Consider the following 16,118-nt stretch of genomic DNA (forward strand, 5'->3'; position numbering starts at 1 on the left):
GATGAGCTGGGAGGAGATCCCAGGTCTCCTGACTTCCAGTTCAAGGCCCTGCTCATTGGACTGTGCTGCCTGCCTAGAAGCTGTGATTATTATTGATTTTATTTACGAGCAGAGGAATCATTTAAAAAAATTTGAATTGAAAACTGTATTTGGGACATTCCACCTTCGTGCCCCTTCTGGGGCCAATTCCCTTTGCCATTAGAACAGTGGAGCTTCTCATGGCCAGCCCAGCAGCTGCATGGAAGAGATTATTCATTATGTATTATGTGTTGAGCTCTGATTATTATCCTCACCGGACAGATGGGGAAACTGAGTCCTGGAGAGGGGCTGTGACTTGCCCAAGAGAATAAGCAAGTCAGTGGTAGAGGAGGCCCACACTCCCATGCTCCTTCCAGAAGACTCTGGTGCCTCTCAATAGTCAGAGGTAGGTTTTGAACTAAAGGGCAAGTAGGTTGGTTGGTACTTCCAAGTGGGGGCATAGGAGAAGGGTTTGCCTGTTGGAGATGGTTTCACTGCTTGGTGAAAATTTTCCCTGGTGGGCGAGTGTATATTATTAGTAATTGTGTTAATTACAGTTGTGACTGGGAAGCAACCAAGACCAGAGCCCCATTGTGTGAGATGCTTTACAGAACAGCAGACAGGCCCCGCCTCAAAGGGCTTCCAATCAAAATGGATGAGACAGCCCAGGGGAGGTGAAAGGTCCAACACACAAGCGGAGGGGTCAAGGGGATGGTGACTTAATGTCAAGATTGTGTTTGTGGGGACAGACAAGATTGTGTTCGTGGGGATTGGGGTAGGGATCAGCTAAACAGAAACACAAGGGGAGAGGAAAGGGCAATGGGGACAGAACAGGTGAGGAAAAGAAGAGCAGGGGGGTATAAAGGGGAGAAGCGTGTTGAGGTTGAGGTGAAGAGACGCGAGGGTGGACGAGGGGGGTTGGAGCCAACAGCCCATCATCACAGGGCAGAGAAAGACCAGTCAAACCTGTAGAAAATATTATCGTTGTCAGTCAGTCCTGATTAAGCTGCTCCTGCAGTTCCTCCACCGGCTTCAGTTTCATCATAATCTGTAACAGATAACCTCAATAACATGCAGCATTATCCCCCCACCCTTTTTGTACAGACGGGGAAACTGAGGCAACTGGAGCAGGGCAGTGACTCGCCCAAGGTTGCCAAGGAGCCAGTGGAAGAGCTGAGCACAGGACTGGGATCTCCCCAGCATGTTTTCTATTGACTGGAACACATAGGGCTTAGTAAACCCTGAGTTTGTTACGAGAGGATAAAGCTTTGCTGCCTCTGTCTTTTTTTACAGTGTCTTTCAAAAACCAGAGACTGATTTGCATTTTAAAAAACCCACCAGTTACTGCACAGAAAAATGCGATTCAGATGTTCCCCGAGCTCAAGAATAAAAATTCCTTCCCTTGCTCTTGGTTCTTCTGTCTCAAATAGATTTGGGGCCAAATTGCACAATACTTATTGCTAATGTTTGTGCCATGAATATTCATTGCATCCCCGGGGCCTCGAGACTCCAGTGGAAAAGCAAGTGCAGGCTTAGCAGCCCTGCATGCTGCTGTGCACTGCTCTTTGGGGAAGGTAAACACATCGGGGTGGGGGAACTTGTTTGCATAGGATGGGAGCTGTGGGATACTAATGGCATCTCGGAGTCTTTAGGGAGTGCTGGTGAAACTCCATTAAACAGCGCAGTGAAGGCCTTTTAAACAAACAACTCACATAAAACCATTAAACTGACTTAATTGCAAGGAAAAAGCCCTGCACTCAGCTGGGCTTTTGAACATACTTTGTCTCGCTCTCTGTCTTGTTTTCTTTCTTTCTCTGAGGCGCTCTTTGGGGGGTATCCCTGCCCCAGGCCACAGGAGATTCTCCCATTGACCAAACTCATAGGGTCAGACTAGTCCCCACTGGGAAGGCTTTATTGGATTGTCAAGTGCAACCCTGTGCTGGGGCATCTACCCCACACAAGCCCTGTGCAGTTAACCCTGTGACCTGCTGCACCCGGAAGAGTGCCAGGGCTGATTGGGCCTAATTAGGGTGACCAGCTAATAAGTGTGAAAATTTGGGTTGGGGTGGGGAGGTAATAGGCACCTATATAAGATAAAGCCCCAAATAGTGGGACTGTCCCTAGAAAATCAGGACATGTGGTCACCCTTGGCCGAAGGGCTGATGAAGTCCAGCTGGCAAAGGAGGTGGGACAGGTGTAAAAAGAGGACGTTGAAGGTAAGAGAAAGGGCTGCAGGAAGCAGCTCTCTAGTCACTTCCAGGAGAGAGTGGGGTCTGCTCTAGTCTAGGGGGAGTAAGCCCTGGGATCCTGCCTGCGAAGATAGACTCTGGCAAGAATCTGAGAGGGTGGAATATCCACATGGAGCAAAGGAGACTCCAGGGGTAGGCCAGAAGACAGAGAGAGGAAGGTAGGAGAGAGTCCAGGGAAACGGTGATAGGGTCTGAGGCTGGGTAGACTGTAATTGCTGGATACAAGGTCCCTAGAACGTGGAGTAGTGGATGGACCCAGGTTCCCTCCCCAGCCAGTGGGGAAGTGGCACAGTCTAAACAGTGGAAGGGAAGACTGCCTGAGACAGATCATCCAGTGGGACTTTGATACCCCAGAAGGAGAGAATGACAGTGTCCTAGCTGGAGCCATGAAGAGGTAGTACTAGAGTTCAGAGAGAGAAATAGAGGGAGCAACCAAAGGTGGGATTGTCACACTGGCTGAGAGCTAATCCCTAGATGTGGCCCGAAGGGCCCCAAGTGGTGACTAGCAAACCTCATGTCACACACACACAGCTGCAGATGTTGCTCAAATAAGGGCAGCCCTACCCCTGCTGCCTGGGGCTCCTTTCCTTCCCCAGTCAGTCTAGTAGCTGCTTTCTCCCGCCCACAGCCCTCCCCAGGGCTACTTTTAACCCCTTCCTGGCAGGAGCGGGTGATCACCCCGCTACAGCTTGGTTTGGGATTGTTTTGTGTGTGCCTTTTTGCGGTAGCCAACCTCTGCTAGAGACACCTGCATAGGATCCAGGGACCCTTTGCCAGCTGCTTGTGAAGCAGAACCTCCCTTTGTTTGTGGACAGGGCCTCTTCTCTTTGTCCTGTGCATGGTGGACTGGCTTCCTTGTTTTTTCTCCATGACCTCATCCTTGGCTTAAGCTCATTGCTTTGCTCAAACAAACAGCCTCATTCCCCCTCACTTCCCCTAGCTTTGAGCTCTAGCTGCAGTTATAAGGAACATCAAGCACTACTTATTTGATTGGCAGATGGCTAAAGCTATTCAAATAGCAGCAGGGTAGACTCCTAGGATCTGCCTCTGCCCTCAGTTGCTGCGGTGTAAACCCAGACTGACTCTACTGACTTCACAGGAGCGACTCCAGATTGATGCTAGCCTAGCTGAGCCCAGAATCTGGCCCGCAGACCCGGGCCTGCTCCTTTTCACGCTCACACACGGACAGTCTCTCACTCGCTCATGCAGACCATCACCTTCCTCTCTGTATGTCTCCTTGCAATCAGCAGGCACGGCACATGCCACCGTGCAAACCCTTGTAGGCCTGTGTACACTCCAGGGGCACGCAGGCAGGCAGGCTCCATGTGTACACATACCCATCAAAGTCTCGCTCCCATGCCACCGAGGCTGTTTAATAATGTTCGGTTCTTGGATGTTACCCAGCTTTCTGGCTGGCTGGCTGGCTGGCTGGGTACAAGCCTTTCAGGAATCAGGCAGTAATCGAGCTAGTGGAAGCAGAATGTCCCCCAGATAAAATTTACAAGGCCTGAGTGAGCCTGCTGGTGGTGTCGAGCGCTTTGGTAATGAGCATCTGAGCAGGCCAGATTGCTTGGGTAGTTTTATTCTGCATAGATGAGCAGACAGAATTTCAAAAAGAAGTCATAAATATAAGCATGCCCAACACCCGGCAGTGGTTCATTTTTGCATGGAAGCTGACCCTGTTAGGGGTGGGGCGGATCAGAGAGCCAGGAGGAAGGAAACGTTTCCAGCTGAGAAACGCTTCCAGTTAGAAGCCTTAAGCTCCCTCCTCCCTAACCCTAAAGACTTTCTTTAGCAAGTTTCAACGGGTTTTTAATCCACTGACAATTCTCTTTTCTTGTTTCTCTGTGTGCGTTGTGTGTGTTCTCAATAAAGATTGCACTACAGTGCTAATAGCTCTCGGAGTGTACATATATTGTGAATGTAGATTAGGATAGTGTGTGTGAATGTTGGTTGGGATACAATTCTAATGTGTGGGTACGGTATGTTTAATGGCACTATGTTTAAAATACAGTTCTATTACCTAGGTGTGTGGGTGTGCAGTTGTAATATTACCAGGTTTACAATGCATTTCTAATACCAGTGGGTGGCTAAATATGGAGGAGGTTACATGTGATACCATTTGTGTATCTGTCAGTGCAGTTTATGGCTCACGTTTGAATGTCTGAACATGTATGTATTAACGTGCACTAAGGCATAGCTGAGGTCACTGGGAACTGTGGTCCAGTGCTTATGTCTGGGTGTATGGTGGAGTAAGGTGTTTCTCCTGTGTGCACATCTCATGTGTGATCGCTGATCAATTCTAATACTTGTGTGCTGGGAGGGAGGCGTTTGCATATATTGTACATGGTTGTCTTGTGGAAACTAGAACACAAGTCTAATGTCTGAGTGTACAAAGTTTGTGTGTTGTGGTGTGGAGGATTGCGATACAACTTGTGCATGTGAGTGTGAGCAGCCCTATGACGATGGGTTTACATCTGTTGGCTGCTGTGTGTGTGTGTGTGCGTGCACGCGCTCAGCCAGGTGGCACAAGGAATGTCTGTGTGAGGATGGGTTTACAGGGAGAGATTGGGTTTGCAGGTACGTGCCGACTTGTGCTGGCACAGTTGCTGCTGAGGAAGACTGTGCTTGGCTGAACGCCTGTGTGCAGCACTGAATGATAGCTCACGGCTGTTTCTTGGGCTCTGTGTGTGACTGAATACTGTCCCTCGCGTCAGTGTGGACTCAGCTCACATTATTGAAAGTTAGAAAAAAATGATTTTTCTTCTCATTTACTACACACTCTCCGCTTTCAACAGAAGTGCTACCCCCTGAGTGCCGCCCTCTCTGCAGAAACTTCCATCACTGGCAGACAGGCTCTAAGATGGTGGGGTGTAATTTTTTTTCTTTATTTCAGGAGCCTCATTAAATCCCCATTTACTGGAGCCTCCGCAAGCCAAGGGTTGGTCTGGTTTTGCCTGCACAGCTTCCTAATCCCTGCGAGTAACACACTGGAAAAAGGTTAATACCTCCCATATGGACCACCTGCTTGGAGATGGTGACTCAGGTCTGTTCCCCGTTTTTCTCTGCTGTTCTCTGGATGCTACTAGTTGACACCTCTGTGTGATCGGATAGGCGTGGGGTGTCTGTGTGTGGAAAGCGTCAGGGGCCGTGGTAGGATCAGGGAGTCGATGACTGGACCTAAAATGGAGCTTTACACTTTTAGTTCAATCTGGCATAGGCCGGAACTGATTAAACATTGTTACCATCCAATGGCTGTGTGGCAGTCTGTGTGAAGCTATAACTGGCACCATTATTGGCAGTCCCAGCAGACAGGCAGGACCTGAATGGGGAGTGAAGGTTGAATGGCCATCTGGCTTCCTGCAGGTACAGTGGTGCTGCTTCACCACTGTAGTGCTTCAGGGAAGATGCTGCCTACGCCGATGGAAGGACTTCTCCCATGGGTGTAAGTAGTCCACCTCCCCAACAAGCGGTAGCTAGGTTGATGGGAGAATTCTCCTATTGCCCCAGCACTGACTACGTTGGGGCTAGGTCAGTTTAACTGCATTGCTCAGGGGAGGGGATTTTTCACACCCCTGAGCCACATAGTTATACTGAGCTAATTTCCTAGTGTAGACCAGGCCTAACTGATACTGGCACATGCCATTGCTCCTGGTTGTGCTGTAGATACATGCATGACTCCAGTTTCTGGTGCTCTCCCAACAGCACCACTCATCAACTACCTCCCCTCCAGCATTGAAAAAAGTCTGTATTATAAGCATGACTCATTTGGTTCCAGAAACCCAAAGTTAAGTGACCATTGCCTGAGTTATAGGAGAAGCTATGCAGGCTGGTTAGCTGCCCTAGTGGGGGACAAGACCATAAAAAGGACTCTCCATCACTTGAGCTAATAACCATGGTCTCCCACCTCTCCTCACTAAATGTTTCCTTCAGTCTTTGTCAATGGGTAATCCTGACACGACAGTTGTAGAGAAAACAGTGTACTAGATAACTACTATATGGAGCATTTTCTAGAGGCAGGGGTACTTGGGTTGTGGCTTAAAAAAACAATTCCAAAAATTCTAGAGTAATGGTTCCCAATGCTACTGTGATACCGCAGTGCTAGGGTGTGACTGCAGAATTCTGTCGCAGGTTTGTTGTAAGGTGGTTTCATTAAATCCCAAGTCGGATAAGGCTAGGTCAGCATGATGCCGGAGAGATTCACTTGCACCAACAATAACTAGATTTCCGTGCCCACAATCTAACTGCTCACTGCTCTAGAAATCTCTGTCCTTCAAGTTCTGTCCTCTCTGCCATCCTCTGAGATAGAGGGAGTCTGATGGGCAGCAGTGAGGTACAGGGAAAGGGCACTCACTATACCAGAGTTGCAGAGTGCAAGTGGGACTCCTACCCCAACAGAGGGTGCTCCCACTTGCTTCTCCTGCCATCCGCACCCTCTGGGAGAGGAGACTGTTGCAACAGAATTAGAGGCCCTGTAAGTAAGAACTGCCCTATAGGACCAAGTGGGTGGTCCTGCTACGCTGTCAGTGGCCTGCCTGCCAACAGTGGCCAGTAATAGAAACGCAAACACTTAACCCTTTCAACCCTTTCTGCACATTAACTAGCAAATCCTCACAATATTCAGCAGAAGAGTCTCGTGGCTAAAGCCCAGCAGATCTGGGTTCCAGCCTGCGTCAGAACTAGGAATTTTGGTGTGAACTTGAGTCAGTCATGTAGCCTCTCTGTGCCTCAGTCTCCTCATCTATAAAACAGGGGTAATATTATTGCCTTCCCTGGGGATGTGGTGTGGAGGCTCATGTGTTCCAGTGATAGCTGTCAGGAGTCCTCTCAAGCTGAACAGGGTGAAGTGAAGTTCTGGAAACCATGCTGGTCATCAATCCTTTTTTGTGCCTCAAAGCAACATCTGATGGCTCAGGATAGATTCAGAACATTATTGAGCTGCCAGAGGCTGGGAATGAGTGACAGGGAATGGATCACTTGATGATTGCCTGTTCTGTTCATTCCTTCTGGGGCACCTGGCATTGGCCACTGTCAGAGGACAGGATACCGGGCCAGATGGACCTTTGGTCTGACCCAGTATGGCTGTTCTTATGGGGTGTTTGTGAAGCTTCCTTCACTAGTGTGGAAGTGGGTTTGAGAGTCTCAAAAGAAAGGCAGAAGTGGGAAAAGTCCCCCTCACTTACAGGGGAGGTAGCTGAGCCAGAGGCTAAGCAGTGCCTACTTTGGAATGAAAGAGATGCTGGGGTTCAAACAATTTTTTTGTATTCATAACTGATGGCGCAAGCCCAGAGGTGCCGGGGCTCTGAACAGCGGAGCCCAGAGGCGCCGGGGCTATGAACAACGGAGCCCAGAGGTGCTGGGGCTCAGTCCTGGCACAAATTAAGCACTAAGTGATGGGTGCAAAGTCTAACCGGGGGAGCGAAGAGCAGAAGGGAGGGACTGGTAATGCACAGCGCCTCTTAAGGTGTCCACAGCCAGCTGCTTTATGAGGAAGGCCTGAAACACCTCTGCAGGGCACCTGCGGTGCGCTGCTGTGACTGCCAGTGCTGGAGCAGGGGAAGGCTGCCCCATCTCAGCGGGGGAGCGGCTCGCTGCCGCACGCAGGCAGCCAACACGAGAAGTGTAGCCCCGCCGCCCTGCGCAGGAGGATGGGCCAGGCAGGCTGGGTAAGGAGCAGGACTGGGAAGCGCAGCCTAGGTGCAGCAAAGCACCCTCCCCGCCAAGCCTCAACTCGCGACTGCCCCGGCGCCAGCCTCTGCCGGCAGCAGATATAGCTCGGCTGAACCAAGGCTGCAGTCCCTGCAGGGGGAGAGGAAAGCCAAGCCGCAGCGCAGGACGCCTCGGGCGCGGCGCGGCGCCGGCTGAGCCCCGGCACTGCTGTCACCCCGCGGGCAGAGGGGGGCTGCGAGCGGAGGGGGCGCGCGGGGGCCTGATTTCAGCGCCCCCCCCCCCTGCGGGCCGGCAAGCGATGGTAGGAGCCGAGACCAAAACAAAGCGGGGCGGCAATAAAAGGCGGCGGCGGCGCCTCGCTGGGCTGGGTGCTGGGGAGACGCTCCTGGCTGGTGGGGCTCCGGGGGCGCTCCAGGGGTGCGTGCGCCGGTGCGCTCCGGGGGCGCGGGGTGCGTGCGCCGGGCGGCTCAGGAGCCGGTGAGTTCCCGGTGCCTTGGGTCAGGGCCAGAGGAGCCGGTGCGCTCCGGGTGCCCTCGGTCCGGGCTGTGCCAGGCGGGGGCGGTGGGGAACAAGCCCGCTCCGGTGCTGCGGCAGGAAGGGGAGCCCCGGTTCTTGGGCACCGTAGCGCTCGGGGCGGGGGGGATCCAGCAGCCCGGTGGCCGGGCGCCCGCCGAGAAGAGCGCCTCGCCCCTGCCCACCGCTGTGTTCCGGCCACCCGCACGGCTGCTCCCACCGGCTGGGCCGAGGTAAGCGCTGCCCCCACGCCGCGCAGGGGTCCGGAGGTGCAGGGGACAAGGCTGAGGGAGCGGGGGTGGGTGTCCCGGCTGGGGGGGACCCAGGAGCTCGGGACCCAGCTGCGTCCGATGGCGGACAGGACCCCTCCTGTCCCGGCTCCGAGCCCCAGCCGCCCCCTTAGGCCCCTCTGGGTCACTTGCCTCCCCGTAGCTGGCTCTGAATGGTCCCGGTGGGGCTGGGCTGCGGGGTCTGAGTCTGGCAGGGCCGAGGGACGGCAGGGGCTTGCGCTGGCTGCCGCGGATCAGTCCCTGGGCCGGGGTGCGTGCGGCGCGCTCTCCGGGCGGGCTTTGGAGAGGTCCCGAACTGGCCCAAAGGAGAGTTTCCCCGGGCGGTGACTCTGTCATGCACCGATAGCGCTGGGGCTGCGGCGGGATCTTTCTGTTCGCTCCAAGCGGAGTGTCAGGACCGAGCCGCTCTGTGTCCCAGGCTGGGCGGGAGGCTTGGTGCAGGGTGGAGAGGGTCCCGGGGGCGCACAGCGTGTGTGTAAATACGGAGATCTGATCCAGACTGGCAGCTCCTAAAGTGCAGCTAGGACAGGGTCCTGTCTCGGGCAGTGGCCCGCAGCAATGTGTCCGAGGATGGCGTAAGAACCCCACAGCAGCAGTTGTGAGTCAATCTGCTCCCCTCTTACCCTAACAGAGCTCAGGGCATGAGTCCAGGGTTTGAACTCCAGCTAAAGCCTTCTCTCCCCCTACCACCTTCCCTCAACACACACATCCTGCTAACCTGGGCTTGGACCCAAGACCCCATGAGAGTGGAGGGTCGGAGCCTGAGACAAGCTGACACCCAGGGTTCAAGCCCTTAGTGGACTTGTGTTTTGGGCAGACTCCCAGAGCAGCCATGGGCTGGCTTCCTTTGTCCTCTGGACAGTTCGGTTTGGTGGGCAGGGAAGTTTTCCCACCCAGCACCATGAACAAAGGGCTACAGCAGCCACATGGTGGGATGTCTGGGATGTGGATGGTTGGACTCCTGCCTGCATAATGCAGTGCAGATGCTGAAGCCCCAGGCTGGGGCCCAGCCTTGGACAGTTCTATCCTGAGGTTACAAATGAGAGTAGATGCCCAAGCCCTAGGTTAGCAAACCCAGTGTCTGTTACTTTGAGTTCTGCTAATCCTGGTCTTCCATTGCAGTGACTTCATCAGGAGAGCAATGTGTGCCCCCCAAACTAGACCTGTTTCTGAGGATTATTGTGTATTGTTTTGTTGTCTGTTTATATTACTGTAGCTCCTGGGAGCCTCAGTCATGGACCAGAACCCCATGTGCTAGGTGCTGCACAAACCCAGAACAGAGAGAGCTCCTGCCCCCAAGGGTTTTACTGTTTATTCTGGTTTATTATTAACATGTGAAGGGCTGGGCTATAGGGATCAGACTTTCCAAAGTGCTGGGCATCCACTGAAAACAAAGGGAACTGCTCTGAGCTGGGCTCTTTTGAGAATCGGCCTCCAGGGTGGCTAGGAAAGAGGCCTTGGGTGAATGGGGGCATATGGGAATGAGAGAAAATCAGCCCTCCATTAGGACAGGTGCAGGATGCTACACATGTCCTGCATTGAGCCCTGGTTCTGTCCTGTTCCATTTGTTTCCCACACAAAGAAACCCTTGTACTCTCCTGGCAGTAGCATGCCAATTATGTTGCTTCTGCTTATGCAATTACTAGGATAGCATTTTGACAGCTGAACCAAGTCTGTTAGGGTTTAATGTAATATACCGGCAAATCAGAGCCTTTTAAAACCAGCCTGGTGCATGCTCGGTTTTGCCTCTGGAGGATGCAGGATCAGTGAAAGAGGGTGAGTAGGTGTGTGTTAGGGGGATCAGTCTATCAATTTGCTGCTGTTGTTCTTGAATCAGAATACACTCCAGATGATGGAATAAATACGCACACATGTAATGTACCAACCTACCAAACTCAATGAAAGGAAAAAAAAAAGTCTAGCCAAAAGTGGGATTAGATTTTGGAACTTGGTTGTGTTATTTCATATGAGACCAAACTTTATTCAGGACCACTCCATCCCACTCCTCCCTACCACCCCTGTCAAGCACTGATAAAGCTATCCACAGCAGCAGCGCCTCTCTCTCTCTGATTGCTCTTTTAGGCTGTATCTGGATGGAAACCTAGCAACACAGTAACTGCATTGTGGGAAAACGTTTCAATAGCTGGATTTCTTTTATCATACTTGGAACATCTTCAGAGGTTAGAAACATCAAGCCAGTCTCTCTAGCACCTTGCAGAGACTTATAGGTTGATGGGCTCAGAGCCTGGAATAATACAGACGTGGGTTGGTGAGAGAGACAACAGATGGAACGAGTCTCTTCAATATGGTGAAAGATCTGCTCCCCACCCCCATCACTCTCCTTGCAAAGACTGCCGTTCGTATGAGGGGAACACTTCCTTGGGGACAGGCAATTCATATCTTATAGAAAAATCATGCAAGGGGAAACTAGCCATCACCATTTTTGACTGTTTCCCCTAGATCAGGGGTCGGCAACCTTTCGGAAGTGCTGTGCCGAGTCTTCATTTATTCACTCTAATTTAAGGTTTCGTGTGCCAGTCATACATATTAACGTTTTTAGAAGGTCTCTTTCTATAAGTCTATAATATATAACTAAACTATTGTGGCATGTAAAGTAAATAAGGTTTTAAAAATGTTTAAGAAGCTTCATTTAAAATTAAATTAAAATGCAGCATCCCCCAGACTGGTGGCCAGGACCCAGGCAGTGTGAGTGCCACTGAAAATCAGCTCGCTTGCCGCCTTTGGCATGCGTGCCATAGGTTGCCTACCCCTGCCCTAGATACATGCTGGGGAAAGCTAAAGGACCAATGGCCCAAAACAATGTGTAATGGCACAATATGTGCCCTCCTGACTGGGGACTGGAAAATAGTATCCGTATTGTTCCAGTCAGCCACTGCTATGAAGAATATGATTCCGTTTCTGCAGTATGTGGGGCCAAATTCATCCCTGGGGTAACAAAACTGAAGTCACTCGTTACACGATGGCTAGATTTAGCTTTCTGGGCTGGATTTTGCCATTCTTACCTACATGAGAGATACCTTGCCCTGCAAATAGTCCCTTTGATCTGAGTGTGTAAGGCACCTCACGGTGAGTAAGGGCAGGAGAACCTGACCATCTATATTTAGTATTAGGAGTACTGCAGAATTAAATGATTTAATGTGGACAAAGCCTCTACTTGGTTTGTCTAGAGATGGTCACAGGTTTTATTACCTGTTCTTAAAAATAATGCTTTGCCCTTTATCATCCATGGTTGATTCCATCCAAAGTTCTCATGCTTTATGAACATTAAGCCCCACAAACACCCCTGTGAGGCGGGTGAGAAGAGGTGATCACTTAGGGGAGAACTTTGAACAGTTGAGTGTTGATCGTTCATTGGCTGCAGATCAGGAGGGTGAGCATTTTAATGCTTTGTATGGTATGAGTGTGTAGGGGTAGTGTGTGTGGTATTGTGAGTGATTACGTAGGGCTGTTAATTTGTTGCTGTGGATTGGGGCAGATGGTGTGGGGGTGTGTCAGGCAGTTTACCTCCCCCTCGCCACTCCAAAATCCTCTTATGATGTCAATTATCCAAGATAAAAACCCCACTGCTTGTATAAAAACTTGCCTGTTGTGTACAAGTGCTTAATGAATAACCTCCCCTGAAAGCAGAGTGGGATTGGAGTTTTTACCCTGGCTCAGTGGTTTGAGCATTGGCCTGCTAAACCCAGAGTGGTGAGTTCTGTCCTTTAGGGGGCCACTTAGGGATCTGGGGCAAAATCTTGGTCCTGCTAGTGAAGGCAGGGGGCTAGACTTGATGACCTTTCGGGGTCCCTTCCAGTTCTATGAGATAGGTATATCTCCATCTATCTATATGTCTGGAATATCTGGATAAGTCGTGATTTTTATTTCTGAAGTTACAGTTGGGCAGACTGTGAGTCTGAGTGATATTGCTGCGATCTGTGTGTGCCAACGCACAATAAACCCTGGCGTGGCTCTCTTAACAGGGAGCATTTAGCATAAAGTTGGTTTAATCCTCTAATCTTATCAAGCAAGGACAAAAATTAGAACTCAACAGTTTAATTCGTTAAAAAAAATAATCAAACCCTGTTATGTTTGTCTGTGTAGAGCGTATGATTTCTCTCCTTTGATTTGTTTTATAGGCTTATTTTATTATCCATTGTTTGTTTAAAAGCCTGTAACTATAGATACAGGATTGGTGGTGAAAGGTACCTGGTAATTAACTCTCCTCTTCTATAGGCTTATCTAGTATTCATGTAAGTTGTTTTCAGAGCTAAGGCCAGCAAAGTTTGAATGAGAGGGATCTGTGTGGCATCCCCAGCTGTTGCTGGTTTGGCAGACGGAGACAGTGGGAATTGTGGGTCTTGGGATCGGGCGCCTCAGTGGGGAGAAGTCCCATTTACTACTTGTCTCCTTTGTTTCTATCAAGAGGAGCAGGCACTGCCCTCATTTTTTCACATAGTCACCTATATGCCTGTCTATGTGTGCGGGTAGGGGGATTGTGTCACACGACCCCCTGTCTGGTCACAGTTCTCATGAACATCTTTTCCGAGGGCCAGATTCTGCCTCCCTTATTCACGTTGGGAGCACCGTACTCCTGAATTCAGGGCGGGGGCTACTCCAGGAGTAAGGAACTACGCCGTGGGTGTGACTCAGCACTCACTGAAGTGCCATTGCTTTCAAAGGGCTGTGAATCAATCCCAATACAAGTCAGGGGGGTGGAATCTGGCCCTAAATTAGTAACCGAAGAACATGAAGATGACCGTAGGCACTAAAAGCCCAATCTGGCTCCCAGTGACTTCTGGGGGAGCTGGGCTGGGTTCTGCAGTGCTGATTCTGAATATACATAAGCATGTGCTTAACGATGAGCATGGAGCCATCCTATTGAAGGCAATGTATTAAAGATCTAGATGTGGCTAGATCCCTTTCTGACCCGGGAGCCGGTGGTTACTGTAAGAGCGTTGGTGATGATATGGTACCTGGTGCTGTCATTAATACACCTCTGCAGCACCAGGAGGGAAGTTTTTTTTGTGAGATCTCTGCATCACACTGAGTCATGCAGAATAATATATAAAGACCAATTAGTAACACACATGGTGTGGGGGGGGGGGATACAGATCTTTTTTAAAAAAAACAAAACAACAAAACTGTCAAAACAAGCCACAGGTATGTAATTTTGACTGCGTAGGATCTGTGGGGCTTTTTCTTTTTGGGGGGGAAGAAATAAATAAAAATGCTAAACCAGCGACAAAAATAGAAGCAGTCTAGTCCTTCGAAGCATCCCTTTAGAGGAGTTAAAAACTCGCATTGAGCGGAAAAACAGATCAGATTCTTGCTCCAGCCACTGGATAAAGGCTAAAAAAAGAATGCATCTGAGTGGCTGAAATATTAGGTTGTCTCAAGAAAACATGATTGGTTTTTGGATGCGTATTTTTTCCGTGCTGGATTATGCCCTTTTTTGTCACTGGAAGTGAAGCCCCTGATCCTCTGCACTCCATTCCACTTAAGTGCGTGCTTAACTTTAGGCACATGCTCGGGGCTTGAAGTTAAGCCTGTGCATTAGTAAATAAGAATGGATTCAAGCATGTGCTTAGAAGCTTTGTTGCAGTGGGGCCTAAAATATGCACATTCCGCCCCTTTAAAGTAATACCAGGTAAGGGACTCTTCTGAAGCCAATTGGATTGTAAACTTGTTGGCCCAGGGACTGTCTCTTACTGTGTGTGAGTGTGTGTGTGGGTCTGGCTCTCTGGCAGCCTAATTTTGGTTGGGGTGTGTCAGCGCTGCAATAACACCAATCATGAGCAAAGCTAGTGGAATGTCTCTTAGGGAGCCCAATGGGGTTTGGAAAAGGATCCAAAAGAACAGACTAGTTTTAAACGACAGTTTTCCATTCATTAAACCAGAGCCCCCAGATGTAGAAACCTAGAATTCTTAGTTCCTACTTGACAATCTTGTTTGACCCAGGAGAAGACCTAGATCTGTGCTGGGCTGGATACGTTTTCTGTGTCCCATTTTGAATAGAACAGCCAACCCTTTAGAAAGGGGCTCACCTGTGGATCTGGTTTGCTTCCTGATATTCCTTTACTTGTTTAACAAATCGCCACTGGATTGTCGCTCAGTATATTGTATAATCCAAGCTGTATCTGGTCCCTGGGCTTGTTTTATGCTTGCAGGCTTCAGGAGCTCCTATGGGGTTGGTTGAGGAAATGTGAGCAGAATAGAGGCTTCCAGGGTTCTTAATCCTCTTGTATTTGGAATTGCTTCAGAAAAAGAAAATACAGTAATAATGTAGCCATTCATCTGTGCATGGATCCAAACAAACAATTTGGGGCCTGAGTCTGCCATCCTTGCTCAGGCAACACTTCCAGTGATTCCAGTAGGCCTGAGTGAAGACAGCAGAATCTGGTCCCTGAATGGGGGCATTAGCTCTTGAGAACTGTGATTCTCAGGTGGTTTGACTGTTTAGTTGCACTGCCTTGAACAGATGTGCCATCCATCTGGAAGGTGGCGGCATTATATGTGGTGGAAGTCGATTCACATTGCAAGGATGGCTCCTCTTGGCCTTTTGGCTAAGACACCTGATGCATCCAGTCTGGGGGCCTCTTCCAGCTCTCATTAAAACTGTTTTTGCCATTAATTTCAGCGGGAGTGTGATTGGGTGGTCTGGGGCTGGTGTCCGATAGGCTCTTCCATCTCTGAACGCTATACTCTGACCCATTCAGACTTCTGTCCTGGAGGTGCACGAGACACAGGCCTTGAGCTCTGTGGCTTGTCCAGCAGGCTTGGAATCCATAGTCCAGTCCCTTCCTGGTCCCAGTCTCTGGCCAGATGCCAGCTCTTTGCAGATAGCTAATTGAGATGGTGGTGGCAGGGGGTGGCTTTGTTCAAAAGCAATGCAACAGTTTCATTAATTGGAAACCTGCTGTGGCTGGAGTGGGATCTACTAATGAAGGTAGCTGGATACCTGCTCCTCTGAGTACATCCAGGGTCTTGCTTCTCCTGTGAATAATGGCCCTTTTTGCCCTATGGCTCATTGTCTCTGTGGCAGCAATACTGGTGACACACACATTTCAGGCTGAACTGTGGGAGCTTTTCCCCTGCAGGCTTTGATGGGGTCAGGGTTGGTCCCACTGTTTCAAGGTAATAAGGGTGGAATGGAAAGGACTGGAGACTGAAACCCGAATGGGCAGCAAAACTGCCTGGATGTCTGCCTACAAGGCTTGTGACAGAGGCCCAGCATGTCCATTTCACTTGTGAGAACAGCATTTCAGAGCTTGGTGGGTGGGGCAGGGAAGGAATGAGTAAGTAGTTGCTTTTTAGCTCAGGAGTGGGGAGGAAAAACACCTGGTGATAGCATTACAGGTTTATTTTTGGGGGAGGG

At 50.2% G+C, this 16,118-nt stretch overlaps 1 protein-coding gene across 2 annotated transcripts in view; it reads left to right on the forward strand.

Moving 5' to 3' along the window:
• The first annotated feature begins 8,202 nt into the window (after positions 1 to 8,202).
• DISP3 (dispatched RND transporter family member 3) overlaps positions 8,203 to 16,118 on the forward strand; it is a 58,667-nt gene continuing 50,751 nt past the window's right edge. The window contains exon 1 of one of the 2 annotated variants that reach the window (XM_050931878.1): positions 8,203 to 8,238. In XM_050931878.1, coding sequence (XP_050787835.1) covers positions 8,236 to 8,238 — 3 coding nt within the window. In that variant the 5' untranslated portion in view covers positions 8,203 to 8,235. Of the gene's footprint in view, positions 8,239 to 8,587; positions 8,684 to 16,118 lie in introns of those variants that run through there. The other variant, XM_050931879.1, reaches the window with a different exon arrangement.

This window comes from Gopherus flavomarginatus, chromosome 21 (assembly GCF_025201925.1).
Source record: "Gopherus flavomarginatus isolate rGopFla2 chromosome 21, rGopFla2.mat.asm, whole genome shotgun sequence".
Lineage (NCBI taxonomy): Eukaryota > Metazoa > Chordata > Testudines > Testudinidae > Gopherus > Gopherus flavomarginatus.